General features: G+C 48.9%; 2 protein-coding genes across 4 annotated transcripts in view; one reads left to right on the top strand and one right to left on the bottom strand.

Moving 5' to 3' along the window:
* The window catches only part of LOC308057725 (olfactory receptor 14C36-like), a 123,716-nt gene that overhangs the window by 20,911 nt on the left and 77,913 nt on the right, over positions 1–24,892 (top strand). The window lies entirely within an intron of this gene.
* Positions 4,259–24,805, bottom strand: LOC308057732 (endoplasmic reticulum-Golgi intermediate compartment protein 3-like). 3 transcript variants are annotated; one of them, XM_080411791.1, is made up of 6 exons: positions 23,986–24,805; positions 23,044–23,243; positions 22,555–22,674; positions 10,899–10,992; positions 9,591–9,756; positions 4,259–7,952 (listed from the first exon to the last, which is right to left on the bottom strand). In XM_080411791.1, the coding sequence occupies exons 3-5, from the start codon at positions 22,655–22,657 to the stop codon at positions 9,714–9,716; spliced, it is 240 nt and encodes a 79-aa protein (XP_080267917.1). In that variant the 5' UTR covers positions 22,658–22,674; positions 23,044–23,243; positions 23,986–24,805; the 3' UTR covers positions 4,259–7,952; positions 9,591–9,713. The 3 variants fall into 3 exon arrangements, 1 of the variants encoding a protein (XP_080267917.1); XR_013925413.1 differs by lacking the exon at positions 10,899–10,992 and having other exon boundaries at positions 23,986–24,800; XR_013925414.1 differs by lacking the exons at positions 22,555–22,674; positions 23,044–23,243; positions 23,986–24,805 and adding an exon at positions 11,133–11,250.

Raw genomic sequence — 24,892 nt, 5'->3', positions numbered from 1 at the left:
TTTGAAAGCGCCTTGCAGGAGAGGTTAGGATCGGCTGGGGCTGTGGATGACCAGCTTGCTGTGAAGCCGAGGAGAGCAGTCCTACTGCAAATGGAACTGCCAAGTGGTGCCAGGAGCTGCAGATGCCAACCCAGCTGTTGTGGACTGGGTTAAGGCTGTGTGGGTTTTTTCTTGGCCTGGAGAAGTTGGAGGAAGGACAGTCTGTGGCGTTTAGCGTGGTCTTAGGAGCCGACCATGGGAGGATCTTGCTGGGCCGTGGGTGCTTGGGTATTGCCATGGTTTTAAATGCACGTGATGCCAAGCAGTAGAGAGCTGCCATGTGCTTAGGCTCTGAAGGAGGTCAGGTATGTCGGGTGGAGGAGAGGAGGGGCTGGTGGTCCCCAGCCTGTGGTGCCCCGCAGTATGGGGTGGGATGGGAGATGCCCTGGCAGGACCCTGCTAGCTGAGGAGAAGAGCTGGGTGTGAGGGAGGAGGGACTTGCCCCTGCTCTGCATCTGTGACAGACCACTAAACCCTGCCTCTACAGCGTGGTGGTACTGCAGCATGGTTCTGTCCTCGGTGTCGTGGGGGCTTAGATGGCTCTTAGCTGCCAGAGGCAACAGGAGGCCAAGAGAGCTGGGGTTAAGGCAGCGTCAGCCCCAGGAACAACTGCTTGGCCGATCCTGTAACTGCATAGATATGGGTGTCCTTGACAGCTGTACCCTTTCTTGTCTAGGTTGAGATGTTGTGCCGATACCTTGCAGAGTCAGGTCTGAACCTCTATCTGGAATCTCTCCGTCCTTCTGTGGCACTGTCTTCTGGCAGTCGCAGCCTTGGATACTGCCTTGTTGACTTCCACGTCAGAGATTCCCCTTGAACTGTGATTAACTTCTTGAGGCTTGTAGATTTTCTTCTGCATGTACACAAAGACAGCTGTCTGAATTAAAGGGTGTCATAGTATTAAGGAAAAAGAAAAGCTAGGAGGCATCACACTTGTTAGGGCCAAAGATTTTGTTTTGTTTTAAAAAGCAAAGGGAGGAGAACAACTTACTCTTCAAGTAACTGCACAGTTAATGTCTCAAAACCGCAGGCATTTGAAATGCTGTCTTGATTCAGAAAAGAAGTAGAGAAGCAGTTCAGAGTTTGGAAGTGAGATGTAAACTCAACAAAGTGAGAAAACGAAATGGGTTCCCAGCATGGGTATAAAAAGGGGGACAGCAAAGCCAGGGTTGTGCATTCAGGTCTGTGCTAACAAAACCAAAATGAAATCGTTGTTCCCCCCTACAGTGTGGGACTGCATTGCTCAGAAGGCGGCAGGGGAAACACGGGCAAAAGGAGCCACCTTGATTTTCCTTCTTTCTCATCAGGAAACAAATACGAAGCCTGTTCTGGCTCAAGACTGAGCTGCCTATTTGGGACTTCATCAAGTGTCAGTGGGTAAGTGATCTGACTGCAGTTATTTGTTAGAGGATGTTTTGATAGCATCTAAAATGATTGAGTTGATATGGAGAAATAGTGTGAAATGGGGACAATGGACATCGATTGTGATTGTATATGTCCGCTCAAGGAATGTGGGTATGGTGACTAGTCATGGGTGCGGTGTCTGGTCACATAGGCACACAGCTTTGAGGAGACAACTACAGTTTTGAGGAGACGCCTGCCCTTCTTCCTCTAACAAAGGGGCTATTTAAAAAAGAATGAGAAAAGGATGAGAGATATTCCAATGCTATCTAGAGGGAGGGAGTGCTAAGTCTCCTTGCTGAAGAAGATCAGATGGTCACAAGAACATGAATCACCTACAAACCTGCAAGACCACCACATTCCAAGAAACGGACTGATAATCTAATTAACATACGAAGCGGGGTTTAGGTAACAAATATGTATAGGCGCGAATTGAATATTCATTTGTTTCATTGTATAAATGTGGAATGGTTCGTCACTTCGGGTATGCACGCTTGTGGAGGAGCGATCCCCCGTGCATCTGCGCGCAATAAACATGCCTACTTTATAACTTTCGAGTTATAGAGTCTAATTCCGCACGTCAGTTTTGGCGAGCCAGCCAGGAGGATTTCTGCTCGGCTGAGGGACCAGCTGCGGAGCGGACGCTCTCAGGCGTGCCCCGGGAGATTTCCTCGGAGGAGCCTCCTCTTCTCAGCTGTTCACCCGGGAGCAGAAGAGAACCCCTGGATCCGCGGATAAAACGGTATGTTTAGTAACGGGGCGGCTGGTGAGACGCATGGAGACGTCCGGCGCGCAGCGTAGTCCCCAGGAGGAAAGGTACCTTGGGAGGGGGTTTGCTGACCAGGGGGTGGCCGCTAGCGATCTTGAGGGCAGATCGAGCAAACCCGAGGTTACTGCCATTCCTAAAAGCCCGGAGGCCTCGTGACGGAAAGCGGGGGGCGGGACGGAATAAGGCGGAATCTCACAGGAACAAGAGGGACCTCACAGCAAAAGTAAAAGGGAAACTTTTGCGTCGGAAAAGAAAAAAAAAAAAAAAAAAAGGGGGGGGGGAGCTAAAAACTTCCTTTAGGTTGTCTTAAGGATTGGGGAATTCCTAGAATGTAACAACTGAAATAGCGCTCTGTGTCTTGTTTGTTCTATGTGTTGTCTTGTTACATGTTCAAAACTTGGAGTTATGAAATGTATGTTGAAAAATAATAACATTCTGGTAATTCTAGGCAAATAGCGGAAAACTTAACACTCTGCTTAAGACCAGGAAAAATTTGGGTTTTTTGTTTGTTGTTTGTTTGTTGGCAATTGTTCATTGAAATGCATACTCTGTGAACTGTCAGTGTTCCTAAATGTTGTACATAAGTGCACGGTACCGTATAACATACTGCTTGTGTGACTGAGGGCTGCCCGGAGAGTGTGAATGGTGTGATTGAGATGCGCGTTTTGATTTTCCGTGTATAGCTTAATTATTTTGACTGAGTGTGAGTGCAAGAGTGCTTGAGACACGCGTTTTGAGTGCGAAACGAGTAAGGAGCTCTATCCGCGTTTCCGACCTTGGGTGGCTAAGGCGGCCGGAGAAAAACAAAGTGATTAAAATTGTGAAATGGGAAATGGAAGAAGTAAGCCCTGTGAAAAATCGCCCTTGGGTTGTATATTAAAACATTGGAGTGATATCGTAGGACATGGTGGTACCGAAAATAGAAGGAAATTGATTAAATATTGTAATCAGTGGTGGCCTTTGTATAAATTGGAGTGATGCGAAATGGCCTCAGGAGGGAGGAATGTTAGATTATAACACTCTCCTGCAATTATTGTTGTTTCTGAGGAGAGAGGGAAAATGGGACGAAGTATCGTATACAGACGTGTTCTTCGTCCTCCAGGACAAACCTGAGTGGCAAAAGGACTGTGGATTAGTACCCCCTTGGGATCCTATGGTACTAACACTAGAAAGAGTGCGGGATTAACATCACCTGATCTTTGATTATGGCTCTAGAACAGGATGGGGGAAAAACTGAGACCTAAACTAGAAAGATGTTCTTGTTGAAATTTTTGTGTTAAAAAGCTCAGGTTGTGGTTCCTTCTGTGGAGCAACCAGAATGAAACACGTTGTAAGATATAAAAACTTGTACTAATGTATGTAAAACCTGAGGGGGGTGGAGAATCAAAGACCTTGTGAAAATGTTAAAGTATTGGGGTGAGTTTGTACAAAGCCCCGTACCCCCTCGAAGGTGCGGCTGAGTCCTGCTGGACGCATGGCAGGGTGTTTGCTGTTTGCCTGCGAAGGCTGATACGTAAGAACACAGACTTAAAGCAACAAGGAGCAGATTTGCATTCAGGGTAAGAAAGAGTTAAAACAGAACTGCTGCAGCAGAGGCAGGCTTGTGTAACCTGCAGAGCAGGAAGACCATCTCCTGCCCCGAATCCTGATGGTGAGGAGGAGGGGGTTGCTGTTGCTGACAATTGAGCAGACGGACCTGACAGTGTCACCCCGTGCAGCACAACAGGACCGGTATCGGCCCCTTTAGGGCAGGCAGCGGGTCTCAGGAGAACAAAGGTGAATCTTTGATGGGGAAATTTAGATGTTGGAAAGTTGGTTGTGAAAGACTTATCAGGATGATCTAACAGAACTAGATAAAGGTTCAAGTTGATTGTTACTAGATAATCGTGATTTAGAAAAAAATGAGGTGGAATTTTTAGTGAATACAAAACCAACTTATTTGATGTTAAACTTCAGTGAAAGGAATTTGTTACAGTTGTGGGAGCAGCTGGCCACCAGGAAAACATCCTGAAACCTTTAAAGTACAAACTAAGAAAACAAACAAGAATGCCAAATTCACCAAAATCTTTGTTGGGATGAGATTTATTAGAACATCTAAACATTTAAAAAAGGAGAAATGAAACCAAAAGTTTAAAATGATCAAGTGATTGAAATCTTGAGCTTATCTTTAATTCAACAGAAAAGTGGAAAAGAGGACCTCCCTGAAGTAAAAGAAATCTTTAACCAGGTAAATCTGGAAATAAATTCCAGGTAAGGCAAAAAAAATGCTTTACCTGTTACAGTAAAAATGATAAGGGAAGGCCTGCCTAGTTCAGGTAAAATAATATCCCTTGGTCAGCAGGGCTGTGGGGGGTATTGGCACAAAAACTGAGATAAAATACACTCTGTAGTAGTTCTGCTAATGTAAATCTGTGTGTTTTGCCGTGACGGTGACTTGTTATGGGATGTGCAGATGAAACTCTGCATTGACAACGAAGTACAAGGAATAAGGTTGGTCGGGTGCCTCCTACCACAATCAAGGGCAAGACTGGGTTGGCCTCTGTGTTTGCCACCAAGAAGAATCTTGAGCTCTGCTGCTGGCTGCAACCCAGTAGGCGTTGAGCGGTGGGAACACGTGCCATGCCAGACCTTGATGTGAGGAATGGCCCCTTCTGTTATAAGAGGGTCGTCCAGGAAGGAAGAACATAAGATGGCCCATTGAGGCACTGATTTGGAAATTGGAAACCGCCTGGCCGACCATGAGGCTAGATGAGCAGCAGAGAAAGTAGGAAAGGAGGAACTATCCTTAATACCAGACCGTAAAATCCAAACTCTAAGTACAGATGAGGAGCCAAACTATTCTAAAGGAGACCTAAAGCTAATTCGGGACATGAATGGTAAAATAAAATTAAATAAGTGGGCTTATTTGGCAGATGGCCATATAGTGGTACCACCCAATTTAATATGGACCACAGCCCTAACAGAACATAATAAGACTCATTGGGGAGCTGGTATGTTATATAAAAGTCTAAATCAGAAATTGATAGGGCGAAACTTATATACTGTCATAAAACAATGTAATAATCCCAATGTAGCAAACAGAATAAAACTAGGGAACATTAGTAGAGGAAATTATCCAGGACAACAGTGGCAAGTTGATTTTTCCGAACTCCCAAGAAAAGGGGGGTACCGGTATTTATTCGTTATGACTGATACGTTTTCAGGTTGGCCAGAAACTTTCCCTTGTCGAACAAATAAAACAAGAGAGGTAACGAAGGGATTGTTAAATGAAATTATCCCCCACTTTGGGGTTCTGGCAACAATCTCTTCTGATAGAGGCTCACATTTTTGTGCCAAAATAATACGAGTGAGTACGGTATTGGGATTAGATTGGCAATTACACACCCCTTACAGGCCTCAAGCAAGTCGAAAAATAAACCATTTAATTAAACAACAGATAGTGAAAATAGGACAAGAGACAAATCTAACTTGGCCACAGTCTCTTCCCTTGGCATTATTAAGAGTACGAACTAAACCGAGAACGAAGGAGAATTTGAGCCCTTTTGAAGTATGATATGGGAGACCATACCAGTTACAATTTGCCAGAGAAGATTCAAGGCAGTTAGGGGAGGGATATTTGTGTGAATATGTGAAGACCCTCCAGGGAGAATTAAAAGTTATAAATAAACAAGTATTGGGAACAAGGGCCAGAGGGTTGGATCAACCAGTCCGTTCCTTTAAATCTGGTGACTATGTGTATATAAAGACATTTTCAGGGAAACCTTTGGAAGAGAAGTGGGAAGGACCCTATCAGGTGCTGCCGACAACCTTCACTGCCGTCAAGATAAGAGAATAACCAGCCTGGATTCACTACTCTTGGATAAAGAAGGCTCCTGAGAAATCATGGGCTGTCACCCTGGCAGGACCCACGGGACTACGGTTCTTTAGATCGTAAAGAAATCTCCGGAGACACAACGGACTGTCAAAAAGGATCAGGGACATTTGTGTAAAGTTATTCTGATCTTAATTGTAACTGTTGTAGAAATATTAGAAACTGAAGCATGGGTAAACAATACCAGTCTTCAAACATTGCAAATGATCGTTAATGCTATGAAAGCTAAGGAATGCTGGATACGTACCTCTCTTCCTAAAGGAGGCTTGGTAACACCCCTGTATGGGGTGGCCTCCCAAAACTGGAATTATCTCGATGACAAATGGACTACCTGGCCAGACTTTTGGAAAAAGCCAGACTACGGTGGAGGATATTGCCTATTTGATAATAAAATATATGAGTTGGGTCCCAGATTTGACTTACAAATATTAAGCCTAACCACCACAATATTTATGGAAAGTGATAACAACTGTCATTGGAAAGCTCAAACAAGACAGGAGGAGCATGTCCTGGAAACCCAGGGCAAAATACTTGTTCCCAGTCTGATGGATGGAATGATTAAACAGACATCCATGAGATACGGAACAAGGTGCAGATCCTGCATGAAATTACTAAAGATGATTTATCATGGAGTTTTAAAGTGATATGGGACAAACTGACTTCCTGGTTACCTAATTTGGAATGGTTAAAATATGCTTTTATTATAATACTTACTGTAATAGTTTTAGGAATATGTGTATTACTTCAATGTTTTGTTTGGTGCTGTCGAAGAATGATCATAAGGCATAATGATTTTTTGTAGTTGCAAAAGAATTTGCAAAAGTTACTGGAAAAGGGGGGAATGAATGGTGAATGATGTGCCACTTATCTAAAGGATGATGTAATTATGTTTATCTAAAAGCTGGGAAACGTCCAAGGGCCCTTATTGCTAACATGACGGATGTACTAATTGCTGAGTCCTTGGATTTGTCATCTTTAAAAAGGCTGTCTGGTCCCAAGTTCCTGTTGTTTATACAGCGTGGCAAAGACAAGGACTTAAATCATGGTCACTAGCTTATGTAAGTAAGTTCCTCGAATTGTAATGAATATGTAAACGATTTCCCAGAAAGTTAATGAATAGGTCTGAGTTGCTTGTATAAAGAGGGGACTGAAAAACCCCCTTGGGGTGCACGACTTTGGTGGAGCGATCGCCAATAAAGAATAAAGATAACCTCCACTCACTCGAATATTGGTGAATGATTCTTTAAATCAATCTAGTTGAAGATGCCCCTGCTTCATGCAGGGTGGCTGGACTAGGGCACCTTTAAAGGTCCCTTCCAGCACAAACCATTCTACGATTCTGTAAACTACCACTGTCATTCCAGCCACTGTGTATTTATATATACTTGAGGAAGTCAAAGTCCTTCACGACTGAAATTTTACTCTGAAAGTTCTGAATTGCCTTGAAATTCTCAAGAGCTTTTCTCCAAAACATCCCTTCCAGAGATACTGATATTCAGGTCCCGGACCCAACACCGTACCTGAGGTTGTTTACAGCGGGGCAGCAAAGTTTTGTAGAACAAGTGAGGCCGAGAGACTGCCCAGACACATTCTCCTCCATGTTCTCCCAGACCCATGTGGCAGCACCTTCAGAAAACACTTTTCTGTTCGTTCCCGATACAGTTCTAAACATCTCTAACAAAATTTCACCAATGTCCTCCCCCCTGAAGCAGTGCTGCTGTTACCACAGATAGCAATGCAAAGATGTTCAAAGGAAACGGTCTGAAACACTTGGAAGCTAAAGGTCACAATAAGCAGGAAAAGAAAATACTTTACCGTGTACATGAGACTGTTCAAACTTTTTGCCGGTGCAAAGTGGAAATTTCCAGCTACCTGTGGGAGACAGTAATCTTTCATTAAAAAGCCTGAATCTACATAAACAAAGCAGCCATACCGGCGGTTGGATTTTAAAATTTTTATCGGAATAAGATAGACAATAAGCAACTCATTGTCATGGGTGACAATACCAGCAAATATTGTCCTAAAAGAGATATGAATTTCCCCTCTTCCTCACAGGCAGCCATGTGGAAAGCCACCATCACATACCGATGTTGACAACAACTGTTCTATGCAGAGTATTTTAGTGGACATAAAAATGAGAAGAAGGAATCAAGTCTACCGGGAGGGAACTAACTGCTGCTGTAGGAAATATCAAAAGGTATCACAAGGTATCACAGAAACGGAGTGGAGAAAGTAACTGGGAGGGTGAGCAGGCAGGGTAAGAAAACCCTTAATACAATAAACAACAGCGGTCCTATGTCTGCATCCATGAAAACAAGCCGTGTTCAAAAATAAAGCACTAAACGTACCGCCAAAAAAAACCCCCACACTCCAAAATCCCCCGAAAGACAAAGGTTATTCAAGTTTTAACCTTGAATATGAAAAGGATATGGATATTAGATGTCAGTCCTCCCTGACACTCGCTAGCAATCATACACACCCTCCCCTGGAAGATTTCAACGCATCAAGCTCACAAGCTACGTTACACCTTTGAATGTCCGCGCAAACCTATCGCGTACGTTAACTGCGGACCCGATGAGAATGGAGATGTGACAATGGCCCCCAGAAATTTCCCTAGTGACGCCCACCCACCCTTGGACCCTTGCTACCCACAGCACTCCCCCTTGAATCTTTCCTGCTCATCACGCTTTGTGGCACAGGGTCCTGTAACGGTTCAGCACCCACGATATTCAAAACACGACGTCTGGCTTCATGAGCGAAAGGGCGGGGTGTGTTTGGTTTTGGTTTTGTTTTTCAGAAATAAAGAATGTTGCCTCCAGGAATAGTACACAAAGATGTAAAAAAAACCTCCAGATTTTGAAATAAAGTAGTAAAAAAAAAATTACCCTGGGCCTGACTGCTAGAATGTACTTGGGTACGTAACCTGCACGTCCCAGTGTTTTGAGCTCGGTAACCTGCCCAATGACAGGGTAGTGACACAGTCATCTGGCGTATCTTGTATTACATTTTCATGCACCAGTTGCAAACAACATCTCTTTAAGCATCTTCAACCATGACAACTCCAATAGTCTTGCTTCCACTGGTTTTCTAAAGAAGGGAACATTTCACTCCCCCCAGCACCTCTGCTGACAAGTTGTTGGTTACTGTTACCTCCAGCACCCGCCGGTGGTCTCTGTTTTGAGACTAGAAGGGCAGGTGGGACTACCTCACCGCAAAGAAGCTGCCTCTCCCCCTCCAGAAACCTCGGTAAAAAGACTCACTAGCTAGATGGTAGAAAAAGCTAAGCTTCTCCAGCCAGCCCACCTCATGGAACAGGGAATTTGCCCCTTCCCACCCTTTTCCTGACTCTCCTACTGAACCCCCCTACAGGCACAAGTACCTCGCTGAGCCCAGGGGTTATTACAGTCCTGTGAACACTTAAAGTTGGAAAAAAGAGCAGACTGCCCCGACTGTGCCTTCTGACGCTCATCACCACCATGCACCGGGCTCACGGCAAAACCCATCTCTCACCTTGTTGACCTCCAGGAAACCGTACGCTCTGCAGCCCTCGTTCTTCTGCTCTTCCATTTTCTGGCTAAATCCTTCCCTCTTGCACTGCTCTACACTCTCCGGGTTCTCGAAGGCCCAGCCTCGTCACCCGTATGCTTCTCTGGCATCGTCACAAGTATTGCAGCACCTGCAAGAGCACAAACATCATCTTTACAGCGATAAAGAGACACTCCAGCTCAGGACTTAAATCCCCGGTGGATTTTGTTTCAAAGCAGCAAACTTCAGGAACTGGACACTGAAAGGTGATCTAATGCTCCTGAAGGAGCTTGAGTTTCCTGACGTACTTTTTGAGATTTTGGCACGAGGACGCAAGCTGCTTCAATGCAGCGCTTAATTCTGAAGAGGGCTTTAGTTGTCCGTTCAGACAGCCAAGTCCATCCTTGGCAAATAAATTTGCTGCAAAAATGACATTTGTTTCTGTGGGAAGTCTCCCACAGTTCTGAGCAGCTTGGAACTTCCCCACGTGAACACAGCATCTACCTGTTTCTGTTCCTCCCGTCCTCCGTTTTTAGGGAAAGACTGGCAACATCGGAGGCAGGGTTAATGGCAAACTTTCTTCATTGCTCTTCTACCTCTGGACTCACCAGAGTCTCTGTCACGCTCACCAGAAAAAACAATTGTCTGTCTCTGTTCCATGTTGTGCTGGACAAAACAAAAAGTTGAAGGCTGGAATCATGAATCCCTCAAGATGGAAACATCTCTGGGGAAGGATGCAACTTGACAGACGTGACAAACTAAATTACTATAGCAAAGGATAGTCCAGAACCTGTGGACTATCACGAATCCATTCTTACACAAATTTGCAGGTAGAAGGAATGAGAAACACCAAATAACACCCGTCATTTGTGTGAGTGATGGGTGTCTGGTCTTTGCTCCCATAAGGATGCAAAGCCTGCAGCAGAAACGAGAAGGCAAAGCCATAACTGGGTTTTATTCCGAGACAGCTCACAGAACAGTGAAATAATTTACACAGCTCCCCTCTGGACACCAAGTAATCCCAGAAAAGGTTCCGTTTGCTAAGATACAATCTTTGTGCTACTGCCCTCAAACAGGCACGCAGACAAAACAGACAGCCTAACTGTGCACGCTCTTAACAATTGTGAGCGCAGCACAGGCGTACTAAAACACAACAGCTCTCACCATTCTCTGAACAGGTGCCCAGGAGGATTTCACTGCACGGACCTTCACAGGCATTTTGGAAAAAAACAACCCAACACGTACGCCACATTGACTGTACCGATTCAAGCACTAAGAAGATGTAAAGGTTACCGAATGTCCTCTGACTCTGCCCCGTCACAGCTTTCACAGCGATCGGCATCCGAAGCATTTGGATCAAACACCTTTTCTTCTTCTTTCCCCAGTTCTAAGACAAAAGAGGATTCATAGTGACGAGGCACGTCTAGAAACACCACCTTGTACTTCTGCTCTACGCACAGAAACTGTTCTACACGTGAAGGGAATGATTTTGTATCAGAATCTGCGCATCCTGCACCCGAAGCTCACCTGAAAGAATGCACAGGGCCTGCTGAGCTGCAAAATAAGATCAACAAGCAGAGCAGCGTTTGCCACCTGAATAACACCCTCCACAGAAAGAACCAGCCACCTGTAAGCCTTGCCGGAGCGCCAATCAGATGTTACTTGCACAAAGGCTTTGTTAAAACTTTGTCTAAAGCAGACCCAAACAGCGAATTGCGACCGATACAGGACCTGTTACACAAAGAACATTTTAAATAGCAGACAGCAGCGCATAGCGCATAATCCTGTCCCAAGATACGTAGGGAACACAGTTATACATTGCTGTGAAACTAGATCACAGTGGGAATCTCCCAAGCGGAAAACTGACACTCAGCTCTCCAGTACAACGATGCTGACAACGCACACACATTAACCACTGGCTTACTAGAAATCTCCAAGGAATTTCTATCTTTGTCACGATTTTACAATTCTGCAAGTGTCTGTGCCACCTGTGTGTTGAATGCGCGGCCACAGTACAGCTGGGGCACAAATACGTTCTTAAATGCAGAAGGCTGCAGAGCGACTCTTAACAGAGGAGATGAGAGCTGGTGACAGCTGAAACCTGCCAAAGGGCAAGACATGCCTCCAGAAAACTCAAACAGGACCTTTGTTTTCCAAAAACAAATGCGAAAGGTCTGTAAACTTTGGAGTTCGGAATAAGCGAGCCAAGGAACTGCATGTCTAAAATTTTCAGAAACATGGGTTCTTATGGGAAGAGGCCCCTTAAAACCAGGCTGTTCCACTCACAAATCCTGAAGGACAGGACCAAGTCTGCTGGGTTACAAAAGCCCTACAAGGCTCACTGCCTAGGCACCGCCGCACCACCCTCCTACAAGCCTCGAGAAGGCGGCTTCTTGCATAACTAAGGCCAGGGCAAGTGATGTGTCACACTCTGCTGAGGCGACAAAATGTTATTGGGACCCTCTTTGTTGAGACTGGGAGGTGTAACAGGTGGACAGAAGTGAGTATTTAGAGACATCTGTATTAGCCACAGAAAAAAAAGAGATTTTAATTAGGAAGTATGAAATATGCATGAAAATCAATCGTTAACCTCACTTCATGGTAGTTATGATCAAGCAAATAAAAAATTTTAGAAAAATATACCCGTTCTTAAACCACTGTATGAGACTTACTTTCTACAGCTTACAACATTCAAACAAGGTGAGAGTACAACTAAGAATTCAACCAGTACGGGTTTTGATCCTGTAATTACACTAAAAGATAGCATCAGGAAGAATGCAGCTTAGTAATTCCTACGCTTTGTCAAAGCCATGGTTCCTGCCATTTGAAGAACACCTGTACAACACACGGAGTCTTTCAAGATCCAGCAACCAGTAACAGCTTTCTGAATGTAATCGGTAGCTGCCTGTCGAGTCGTCTCAGAGAGCACCCAGAGGTACTGCACACAGCTTGGATACTATAAAGAAACTGCAGCACATAAAACCCCACATGCAAAGTTTCGTGCTGTTAACATGGTCCTCGACTCGCACGCAGATATGACATATGACGCTGGAAAACTCGGCCCATGTTAAAAGGAAACGAAACAGGAAATAAAAATAAAAATAAAAAAAATTCAGTCCTCTATCGCCATCCAGTGGAAATGAATGAGATGACATCCCAGCACAGAATGCAACCCACCACAGAAATCATTAAGCTATTAACTATTTTAACGTAACTATGATCAGGAAAAGCCTCCACATACTACTCCATAATATTTAGGTACGCTTTACTAAATTTAAGGTTAATGTTAAATAAAATGTATTTTTAACTCAGAAATTTAAAGTGCCGAAGCAGCTAAGGGGCAGAACCAGGCCCCGTCCCTAGCACAGCCCTAATCCAAGGCTGGTTTAAAACCCAGACCAGTTTATCAGTGGGAGAACAGAGAAGCAACAGATGATCAATCTGTGGACACAGGTGCTTTCAGAAACACAGGCGGGTTTGGAAAAACTGGTGCATGTGAATAGGAACTGCTCTTTCAAAGACTAAGCGCGCTTGAAGGAGCGTGTGAGTTAAAGTGGGCAGAAAGAAGATCACGATCCGAGGAGGAGCCTGGAACCGAGGCAGAGACTGGAACCGAGCAGGTGAATCAACTGGGACAGAGTCAGGTGATGGATTCACAGAACTGACAGGACCAAAAGAAACTCCTAAAAACTTCAGACATTGACTAAGGATCTGATAAGCGTGTATAACCTACGCTGTATCCCTTGGTTCTCTGCCACCCGCTGGGGTGGTGGCCCAGCTCTGAGTCATGACTAAAGCCCAGCGGTACCCACGTCTGTGTGATTTTTCCTTTTCCAGACAATACTGCTGTAGTTGCCGTTTAAATAACTGACTGAACATCAAGTGTTACTAACAGAAACTGATAATCAGAGAGTTTCACAAAGGTGGGTGGACACTTCCAATCTAACTTGCCACACACGTGGTGGAAGTCAAACTCGCCGCATCCTTTTTCCAGACAGCAGAAGAAATTGCTCGTTGCATGCAATGCAATTCGATCGCTTTCAAAATGCCTCTCCTGGATGAGACACTTTGCTCCCTGCAAGTTTCTCTTCCTCTCCGTTGATAATATAATGAGCGAGAGCAACCGGTTCAGACCGAGTGATCCCAGTGGAGGCTGGCGACACAAGTAAGGCAGGAGGCCCGTATGTGGAAACAGAGAATTGGGTACAAAAAAGCGAGGTTTGACCCCAGACGTTACATTTGCCACGCCACAGCCTCCGAATACAGAAAGGCTGCTAAGTGACACAACAGTAAGAACACTGTCACCTCACTTCTGTGACACCAGAAGGTCTCGTACCTACCCACTGTTCAGCTCTTGGCTCAGCTTAGCCTTTCAGCTTTAAGAACAGAAAAGCTAAATATGAGTTACAACAAATCAGCAAGTTTAGTTCATGCCAATACGTTGCTAGGGAGGGCCTGGCGGCCGGAAGATCTCGCGCTGTACGGAAACACAGGGCCCCCCTCCAGGCAGCCAACAGCTTTTAGTTTATGATGTCAGCAGACGGAAGTGACACTGTAAACCCAGGCTATATAGTGCCGCGTCGTTCAGCAATAAACGCCATTTGCCATCCACCACGTTGGTGTCTGTGAGCTGATGGACCGTGCGGCCAGGGGTTGGCCGCCGTGCCGTTCCTGAACCAGGTCACCACGCGCCTGTAAAAAGGCAACAAGTGGTGCCAAAACCCGGGAACAATCACCTGGAGTCGGGTGAACGGCGGCCGGAGCGGCAGGACCAGCCCGGCGGGGAGGACGCTCCCGGACCAACCAAGAGGATGGAAGCTCTTGCGAAGGTCGGATTACAGCTGCATAAGCAGTGGGGTATCGACTGTAAGCCCAAAGATTTTACTCTCGCAGTTGTGAGACTTTTGGAGCTGGGGGTCATTGACCAGCCGGTGGATATACTCCACCCCGATGCGTGGGACAAATGTTCCCGTGCTTTATGCGACGAAACGATGGCGACTGGTAGCGGGAAAAATCTGAAAGCGTGGGGGAAAGTCGTCCAGGCTCTCCAGAAAGCGAGACACGAGCAGGAGACCTGGGAAGCTGCCAGGGATTGCCTGTTAACCACCCCGCGGGTGGGAGTGGGGGCAGCCACGCAGACCTCGCGCCCCCCGGCTGAGGAGGGTCCCGCCGACCCTCAAAGCCGACAGGACGGTGACGCGCCCACTCAGCGTCCGAAAGACTCTTCCGTCTCCGACTCGCCCCCAGGACCCTCGGCGGGCCCCTTGTGGGGCAGGCCGGCGGCCGAGGCCAGGGGCGCTGAGGCGGGAGCCGAGGCCGGACCCACACGGACCGAACCACCGCCCTGTGCGCCCCAAGATGGCGCCGAGCAGCGAGGGGAGGGGCGGGGCCAGGCCGCCCCCGGCGGGAGCAGGGGGGGAGCGCTAGAGTTAACAGGCGCACACCGAGGGGAGGGGGAGGGGAATGGGAAGGGAAAGAGTGATTGGCATGACCAAAAAAGGGAAAAGAGCACCAGCGAGGGGCGGAAAGCCAATCAGACCCCGACTGACCCGCCCCAAAACTGCCCTTATAAGGCAGGCGCCGCCCCAAGCGGAAGGCAGGGCGGGCAAAAAGGGAAAGAACCGCCCGATTACGCAAGAAAGGGGAGGGGCCGAAGCCCGACCACATCCCACCAGCACCCGGAAGTGAGCAGTCAGTCGGGCTCTGACTCCGGCTCAGACGCTGCGTGGGAGACTTGGCTGGCAAGTACAGGGACCAAAATATCACCACTCACGGGGAACGGCAGACATAAGGGGACAGAAATTCCTCTCACAGATTGGAGAAAAATACAAATTGCGCGTGCCGACTGGGGCCCACCAGACGCACTAGCGACGGACGGGGGACAGAGGGTCCACTCCCCCTTAAACCCTAAGGATATACAAGCGATTGTTAAAGCAATCGCGGACAAAGGACTCAATTCGGCCATGGTCTCCACCCTCATAGATGGGATTTTTGGGGGAGATGATTTGCTCCCGTTCGATATAAAACAGACCTGTAGGTTGATTTTTGACGGGGCGGGGATGATTGTGTTTAAACAAGAATGGGAGGAGAACTGTGCGAGGCAGTTAGCCCGAGTAACCGGAGCGGATCATCCGCTACACGGCTCCAGCCTACAGCGGTTGATGGGTACAGACCCAACAATGATTACCCCCCAAGCCCAAGCCCAGGGCCTGCGGGCCCATGAAGTTATGGCAACCACCCGTGCAGCTAGAGAGGCTATTCGCGTGACCTCTAGAGTTATTGCCAAGCCATCGCCATGGTCCACAATAAAACAAAAAGAAAGCGAGAGTTTCACACAGTTTGTAGATCGCCTCCAAGCAGCAGTCGATTCATCGACCCTGCCCCCAGAGGCAAAAGGCCCAGTTGTCGCAGACTGTTTGCGGCAACAGTGTAATCTAAAAACCAAGGAAATCCTGCGATCGCTGCCACCCGGGTCAAGTCTCGCAGACATGATCAAACATGTCGTGAGCGAGGAACACCTGGCCCCAATCCAAGTGGCCGTTCGTGCACTGGCTAGCATGATGATATGCCCCAAATGTGGCCAACCAGGCCATGCTATGATTAATTGCCCCCAGTCAGGAGACCCGCCAACGGCACTCCTCCCGCAAAACCGATCTAAAGGACCGTGTTGGGCCTGTGGAAAGAGAGGGCACTTTGCGAAGGAATGCAGACTTAAAAAGCAGGGAAACGGGAAGGGGAGGGGGCCCCCAGCCCGCACTCAGCCCTCTCCCACTTGGGATGTCAGGCGGCCCCATTACACCAACCCCAGACAGGGGGGGTCACTCCCGAACCCGTTGCCCCCGCAGGAAGCAACCAACTTTATGGCCCAGCCGACGACCCCACAAACCCGGCCTCCATCCCAGGGACAGCAGGGACCGCCCGGTGGGGGCGAGACCCCTGGGTGGCCCTGGCAGTAAGGTGTGACAACCCGCCAGTGGTGTGGGGGATTTGTTCCCTCCATAATTCCCTAAATGGTACCACCATCAGCATCCCCTTTTTGTTTGATACCGGAGCAGATGTTAATGTCATTCCTGAAACGAGCTGGCCCCCACATTGGAAATTGGAAGATGCCCCCATGGTGGGTGGAATCGGGGGATTAACCCGAGCTCAGAATAGTGCTCACTTGGTAGCAATCACGCTCCACACAGAAAAGGGACCAGAAAAGACCATTACCCTCTTCCCATACGTCATGTCAGGAGTCCCACCCCTGTTGGGAAGGGACGCCCTAGCCTTATTAAAAGCCAGAGTGACAAATTTACAGTAAGGGCCACTGCCGTACACCCACTCCCACCGATCAGACTGACATGGAAATCATCCGACCCGGTGTGGGTCGAGCAGTGGCCCCTGTCAAAGCCTCGAATGGATGCCCTTCTCGAGTTACCTGACCGCGAACTACAACGAGGTCATATAGAGCCTTCCACTAGTCCATGGAACACCCCAGTCTTTGCAATACCCAAACGAGCAGGTGAGGGGTTTCATCTCCTCCATGACCTGTGTGAAGTAAACAAAAAAATCCAGCCAATGGGTCCTGTTCAAACATTGTTGCCCATGAACTCCATGGTTCCGGAGGGACAACCTTGTGCTGTCCTTGATATTAAAGATTTTTTTTTTCTCAATACCTCTGCATGAGGCGGACAAGGAGCGGTTTGCTTTTTCTGTAGTGTTTCCAAACAGTCAACGCCCTAACTTGCGCTTCCAGTGGAAAGTGCTGCCCCAAGAAACGATCAATTCACCCACTATCTGTCAGATCACAGTGGATCGGGCACTGGCACCAGTTCGGCGCAGTGACCCGACTGCGACTATCATTCAATATATGGATGATATCCTGATTGCCGCACCATCAGGCAATCAGGTGGACCACCTGGTGACAATCATTTCAGAAACCCTCAAGACAAACGGGTTTGAAATCGTGAGTGCAAAAATTAAAAGAGGACCCTGTGTCAGTTTCTTGGGAACGGGAATCACAAGTTCTTATATAACACCCCCTCGAATAAAAATCCGTCGAACCGTTAAAACACTCCATGATATGCAGCAGTTAGTGGGGTCTTTGCAATGGCTCCGCAATGTTGTCCTGATCCCTCCCGAAATCATGGCCCCCCTGTACGATCTTTTGAAAGGGAAACACCCATGGGAACAAAAAACTCTGACGACAGAAGCAATAAGCTCTCTCGACTTTATCGAACAACAGGTGTCATCAAACACGCTCGCCAGGTGGAACCCAGCTATGCCACTTGATCTGTATGTGCATTTCACGGAAGGGAGGGGAGTAGGAGCGCTGGCCCAAGGCCCTCCTGAAAAAGCTCAGCCAATACAATGGATAGTCCTGGGGAAAACGTCACGTGCTTTCTCTCCAGGAGTCGAGTGCCTCGGTAACCTCATCATGAAAAGCAAAAAACTCGCCCTAAAACATCTGGGCATTGAGCCAGCCAAAATATACCTGCCCTTTCGCAAACAGCTCCCAACGCAATCAGTGGCAATGTCAGAATATCTAGCTATAGCCCTCGCCGGATTTGGGGGGGAAGTCCGGTATGCCACAAAGCCCCCCTGGACTCAAATGCTAGCTATTGTCGACGTTGACCTCCCGCGGAAAATCATGGACTGGCCCCAACAGGGACCAACGGTCTTCACAGACGCATCCTCAGCGACCTCAGCCGCGGCAGCAGTATGGCAGTCGGGAGGAGAATGGCACTGTGTCAAAATGACTGATCGTGCGATCTCCGTCCAACAGCTGGAAGCAGCAGCTGTAGTGCTGGCGTGCGGTCTGTTCCCAACAGAACATCTCGACATAGTAACTGATTCAATGTTTGTGGCCAAGCTTTCCTTAGCCATGTCAGGGCCCGGCGTGTCAACATCCACAATAGCTCTGATGCTAGAAGAAGCACTTTTTTCCCGAAAGGGCACTATATCGGTTATCCATGTCAACAGCCATAACCCAATCATAGGGTTCTTCCAAATCGGCAATGACAAAGCAGATGCCACTGCAAAAGGGGTGTGGACACTGAAAGATGCCCGCCAATTACATGAGTCCCTCCACATCGGAGCTAAAGCGCTAGCAAAGAGATGTGGGATCTCGGCCACTGACGCAAAACATATAGTAGCTACATGTCCCCGCTGTCAAAAAGCACCATTGTGGTCTAGTGGAATCAACCCCAGAGGTCTTAAAGCCTCCGAGGTGTGGCAGACAGATTTTACGCTCTGCCAATTGCTAAAACCTCAAGCATGGCTAGCAGTAACTGTAGACACATATAGCGGGGTGATCGTAGCGACACAACACCTTAAGACCGACGCTAAGGCAACCATCCAACATTGGCTAACAGCCATGGCGTGGCTTGGCATCCCTAGTCAGATCAAAATGGACAACGGCCCGAATTTTGTGTCTAAATCAGTCCAGGCATTCGCTCTGAAATGGGGTATTACTCTGATACACGGCATCCCATGTAACAGCACAGGACAAGCCATAGTCGAACGGGCAAATCAAACTCTGAAATCTAAATTAGAGGTATTAGCAAAACCAGAAGGTTTTACCAATGCCATTCCCTCAGGGGACCAGGCACACTTATTAGCAACAGCCCTGTTAGCTCTAAACCAGTTCCCCAGGGGAGACGAGGTGAATAGCCCTGCCCAGAAGCACTGGGCCACTCGAGCGCTAGAAGAAGGTCCGTACGTCATGATCAGAAATGAGCTAGGAGAGTGGGAACAAGGGTGGAAATTAGTTCTGACAGGGCGAGGGTATGCTGCGGTCAGAAAAGATAACAGAATCAAATGGTGTCCACTTAAGTCTATCAAGCCAGACCTTCAGAATAAAACTAATGAAAACTGTTGAGTTTTTATCTGCAGGACCGGATCATCGGACACCCCCGTAACCCGTATACCCTGGTGACAAGAGAAGATGACGAGTCGGCAAGCGGCCTGTCCGCATCTGAGGGCTCTGCACCGGCGGAGTCCAGACAACGGCGAAACAGCCCCCGCAGGGGGGGGGCTGCGATGTTTTTGTGTGATCTCAATTTTGGGGTTCATAACGCCGTCTAGCGGCTTGTACGAACATCAGCCGTGGGAACGGGTACTGGCGAGATGGGAGGACCAGAAGATACTACGAAAGATTGTCACCCCGGGACCCCCCAGCTTCCAAGTGTATCTCCGTGACCTAATCCTCTCAACCCCCTGTTCGAACACTATAATGTACTATATGTGTCCCAGCTCTAACCCCGGCAGATCTTACTGTAATGTCCCTTACCAGTATTACTGTTCTCACTGGGGCTGTGAAACCATCGCGTCCGGCTGGAAGGCAGCGAAACCAGACCCGTTTCTTAAGACCAGTTGGGGGCCAACAGGCTGCACCCCTAGGAGACCAAACGGGTTGGGAGGGACAGTGTGCCGCGGGAAATGTGACTGCCAATATATTTTCTTAAACGTAACCAATGAAAACGACCTGGGATGGACCATCGGCAAAACTTGGGGCGTTAGATACTGGCAACCCGGCACAGATAGGGGGGGACTGTTTTTATTAAAAAACAGGAAGTAAAAAGTGGAACAGCGATTGGCCCCAACGTCGTGATCAAAAGCGATAACCAGCAAAGAAAACTTGCAGACTGCCATGCTCTCCCCAGCCGATCCCTTACTAACCAAGCAGATAGTTCCCTCAAGCCAACCTAACGTGAACCTTCACCATTTACCCGACAAGCCATTTTTTAGCGCGTTAGATGCCACCTTTCGGTCGCTGAATCAGTCAAACCCGGATCTCATGAATTCCTGTTGGTTATGTTATGATGTGTATCCCCCCTTCTACGAGGGCATTGCCCTTGATGCTTCCTTTGACCATTCATCAGACAGCAATCCAACCCAGTGTAGGTGGGATACACCATGGAAAGGAGTTACCTTGAACCAAGTCAGGGGCCTGGGCGTATGTATTGGTAATGTCGCCCTAGCAAGCTGGGATAGTGCTGTCTGCGCAAGAACCGTTGCGGTTGACAAAACCCGTAAATGGGTGATCCCATCCGCACCCGGAATGTGGATCTGCCATCGATCAGGAGTAACCCCCTGTGTGTCCCTCAAAATCTTTGACGATTCTGCTGACTTTTGTGTACAAATTCTGATTGTTCCTAGGATCCTATACCATCCAGAAGAAGAAATGTACCGCTACTGGGGAGAAGCCAATAGCGGGCTTCAAAAAAGAGAAGTACTGACAGCTGTAACAATAGCAACGCTGCCTGGTTTGGGAGCAGCCGGCACGGCCACAGGAGTGACCTCCCTGGTGACCCAGCGACGAGGCCTGCCTCAACTGCAAGCTGCCATCGATGAAGACCTACAAAAAATTGAGAAATCCATCACCTTTCTGGAACGATCCCTCTCCTCGCTATCAGAGGTTGTTTTGCAGAATAGGCGGGGATTAGACCTCCTGTTTATGCAACAAGGAGGCCTCTGTGCCGCCTTGAAAGAGGAATGTTGCTTCTATGCTGACCACACCAGAGTGGTTAGAGACTCGATGGCCAAATTGAGAGAGAGATTGGCTCAAAGAAAAAGAGACAGGGAAGCCCAACAAGGGTGGTTTGAATCATGGTTTAAGCAATCTCCGTGGCTAGCCACCCTGATATCCACCTTGGTAGGTCCGATTGCAATAATCCTGCTGACACTGATCTTCGGACCCTGTATATTAAACAGGCTTGTGTCCTTTGTCAAGAGCCGGCTAGAAAGGGTCAACATCATGTTTGTAGAACACCAACAACTGCTTTAAAAATGTACCTGGTCAGTATTTCCCCCGATTCTCCCTGGCTCTCCCCAGGTATCCCAAGCTACACTCCATTACCCCCAGTCGCTTCCCAAGTGCCAATTGCTCAGTGTGCCTTATCTTTGTACTCTTTTTTGGAAATATTTTTACTATTTTAGCCTGTTGAGTTAAACATAGGGAGAGGGGAAACGTTGCTAGGGAGGGCCTGGTGGCCGGAAGATCTCGCGCTGTACGGGAACACAGGGCCCCCCTCCAGGCAGCCAACAGCTTTTAGTTTATGATGTCAGCAGACGGAAGTGACACTGTAAACCCAGGCTATATAGTGTCACGTCGTTCAGCAATAAACGCCATTTGCCATCCACCACATTGGTGTCTGTGAGCTGATGGACCGCGCGGCCAGGGGTCGGCCGCCGTGCCGTTCCTGAACCAGGTCACTGCGCACCTGCGAAGGCAACACCAATACACAAAACTACACCATCTCCCAGAACAGATAACAAGGACCTCACGTTTTAGAAAGACAAAGTCTTGCAGTATTACCGTTAGACTGCAACACTACCAGAATTGTTCCCGGTTTGTATTGAAGTGGAACAGTAAGCCGTAACATGTCAAAAAATACAGAGGAGAGGTTTATGTAGCCAAGGACCACTTACTCCAACTTGTAACTGATCAATCAACTGAAATCTATTAATCAGGTATGCATTAACACACACAAAGCAAACACAGTAAGACACAAGTTTAGGCTTAAGGGTCAAGTCAGCGGAGCCTTCCCTGGAAGAGGCTCTTTCCTCTAACCAGCTCGTCCTGTTTCTCAGCCTCCTAGGATTTAAAAATGCAACCAGAGTCAAGTTTTGCCAGAGCAGCTGCTTGATTTCTAGTAGGAAAAGCCTGTTCACTCAGCAGCTTTGCTCCTGAAACGCATCAATGAGTCCTTGTCCCAATTTCAGAGGGACCAGGCAAAGACTTGCCTTGCAAAAGTACCGAGTATAATATATATACACACACACAGAGGAGCTTGTCTGATCTGCCAGTGTAATAGATTTGTGTCCTGTAAACTCTTCAAGAGTTTGTGGTGTTTAAAACGCTGTGAATTCAGCCGTCCCTGGTTCCCATGAATCTCATAGCAGGCATACGGTGATGGAAAGGCTGTGAGAGCATCCATTCAAGAATGACAGAATAGCATCTTACCGCGTCTCTCTGCTTCTGGAGTCACACGATTGGCAGCTTTATCCAAGTGTTGTTTAAACGGCTTGTGCTCGACGTCCTGCTGAGGCTCTCCTGCTCCGTCCATGGCATCGACGCTCAAATCTGAAAGCAGCGAGCAAGGAAAGCGGTCTATGAACACACATTTGTTATGGCCTGTGACGAGCCGAGGAAGTGAAAAGACAGAATCTTTCAGCCAGAAGGGTAAGAACGTGCCAAACCGGGAGAGCATGTACAGCTAGTGTCAAGTGACCGACAGGGAATAAAACACACGGTGCAGCACCCTAAACGGCCCTCCCAGGTACGGGGTTTGGTTTGGTGTTCAAGAAGGACCGTTTCCAACTTCCAAGAAAGCGTTACCCTGAAAGGTAGACGCGCTTAAGGCAAAAAGCCAAAAGCAAACCCCTCAAAGCCCAGAACCATTCTCAGGAACACAGGAGTTAAGCCTAAACTTGGTTGAAAGCTGCCTCCTACCTCTTCCCCCACCACCTTTCCCCCTTCAACATCAGCACATTTCCTCGTGATCCCTTTTCACAAAAAAGATTGAGGTCTGTCATATCGGCTTGGTGCCGAAGCACCACGCTGCGCTTGCTGGCTACATGCTCTCTTAGAAGGCTGACAGCTTCTCCGCACACAACAGCCGAGGCTTCCAGCCTCTCCGGCCTTCCCACGCCCTGTGAAACATGAGGAAGGCAAAGACCGATAACATCTCGGGGGGTCGGGAGGAAGTCAGGATGCACTACATTCAGAGCCCAACGCATTACCCAGAGGAATTCCCACAGCAGAACACGAGGCAGGTAGACAGGCGGATAACATGCACGGCAGTAACACCCAGTCAGACTTGCAGGACTTCCAGTCACTTCATCCCGCAACTTTGTTTTGAATTTAGTTAAAAGGTAATCAGATTCTTAACGCTCATTCTGCTTTTATAACTGCTGGAGAAAGATTAAGACGTGGCATTGGCATTACAGTCAGAATTCAAGTACAAAGTTCACGGCAAAGCTGTGCCTCGTCAAGTGACTTCCCAAGCAGGCTCTGGAGCCTTTCAACGAGACAGTCAAGTCTGGAGTCCCAAGGGAACTCTGTGCCAGCTCCGCCAGTGCAACTGAGCTCTCTGACAAGTACGCCGCCATACAGAAACGTAAGTGGGTTTGTACCTCAGGCTCATGTACAATCTACAAAAATGATACCGCCCGACTGGACGCACTGGTTTAAGCGCCCGGCAGGCCTGGCTGCGTAACCACGAGGGACCAACAATTCCTCCCTGGCTGTTGCCCAAGCAGCAGCGCAGCACTCGGCAGCAGCGGGCACACGGAGCCTCGCGGGCCCTCGGCAAGTGCGAAAGTTATCCCTCCGCAGTCAGCAGTCCGGCTCGCGAGCGCAAGGCACATGTTCAAAAGTAACATCTAGGCTGACCTTCAGTTGAGCTCCCCTTGATCTGTCAACGTACGATTCCGGACGAACCTGGGTACAAAGGAAAAACAAAAGAGCCCCGTTTCACTGGGAAGCAAATCAAAAGGCCTCTTCCCCTCGGCTGCTCCGGCCCAGGGGCTGAATGTCACGACACAGGATCAGCGAGACCCCTGAGCTGCTGCCGCCCGACCCTCCCCGGTAGCTAAGCGCTTGCCGTCTGTAATACTTTTTAGAGAAAACAACAATGAAGAGGGGGGGCCGGAGCCCGCCGCCGGCTTCTCCTCCCCTTGCCCCTCGCAGGGGCTGAGGAGGCTCCTGAGCCGCCCCCCGCGACAGTGTTACCGCGGGCCCCGATGCAGCCCCTGCCCCAGCCCGATGCAGCCCCTGCCCCAGCCCGATGCAGCCCCTGCCCCAGACCGATGCCACAGCCCCGGTCGGCGGCTGGGGGAAAGACAAAGCCCCGCGCAGAGCCGCGGTGGCTGCCCGGGCACCCGGGGGCGGCGGGGGGGCAGCAGGGCGCCGCGGGCCGACCCCCCTCCCGGGCCCCGCCGCCGCAAGGGAGCACCGGGGCCGCCCCGCCGCCGCTCCTCGCCGAGGCAGCGGCGCAGCTCCGAGAAAAAAAAAAAAAAGTCAGCGCCGTGAGCAGCCCGCTGACCACCGCCACTGCCAGGGAGCCGAGAACCGCCGGCTGCCCCGCCGGGCCCGGGCCGGGCCGCCCGCCTCAGCCCGCCCGCCGCCGGCACCAAGCGCTCCCTGCGCGGCCGAGCGCCGGCCCGCCACGTCCCCCCCGGCCGGCCGCTGCCCGACGGCCGTGCCCGGGCTCGCCCCCCGGCCCCCAGCCCCCGGCCGCCCGCAGCCCGCCCGCTCACCCGGCGCCGCCGCACGTCCCGGCCCGAAAGGCTCCCGGCTC

The sequence above is a fragment of the Falco punctatus genome (genome assembly GCF_963210335.1).
Source record: "Falco punctatus genome assembly, contig: scaffold_29, whole genome shotgun sequence".
Lineage (NCBI taxonomy): Eukaryota > Metazoa > Chordata > Aves > Falconiformes > Falconidae > Falco > Falco punctatus.
The sequence above is the reverse complement of the archived record's forward strand: the minus strand, read 5'-3'. Positions and strand labels throughout refer to the sequence as shown.

Bases quoted from the DNA above. Each gene is read 5' to 3' on its own strand.
- LOC308057732 (XM_080411791.1), bottom strand. From the start codon at position 22,657: ATGGACGGAGCAGGAGAGCCTCAGCAGGACGTCGAGCACAAGCCGTTT. The intron at 10,993-22,554 runs GTAAGATGCTAT...CTTTTGTCTTAG, and splicing joins TCCAGAAGCAGAGAGACGCG to AACTGGGGAAAGAAGAAGAA. The intron at 9,757-10,898 runs GTAACCTTTACA...GTGCTCTTGCAG, and splicing joins GCAGAGTCAGAGGACATTCG to GTGCTGCAATACTTGTGACG.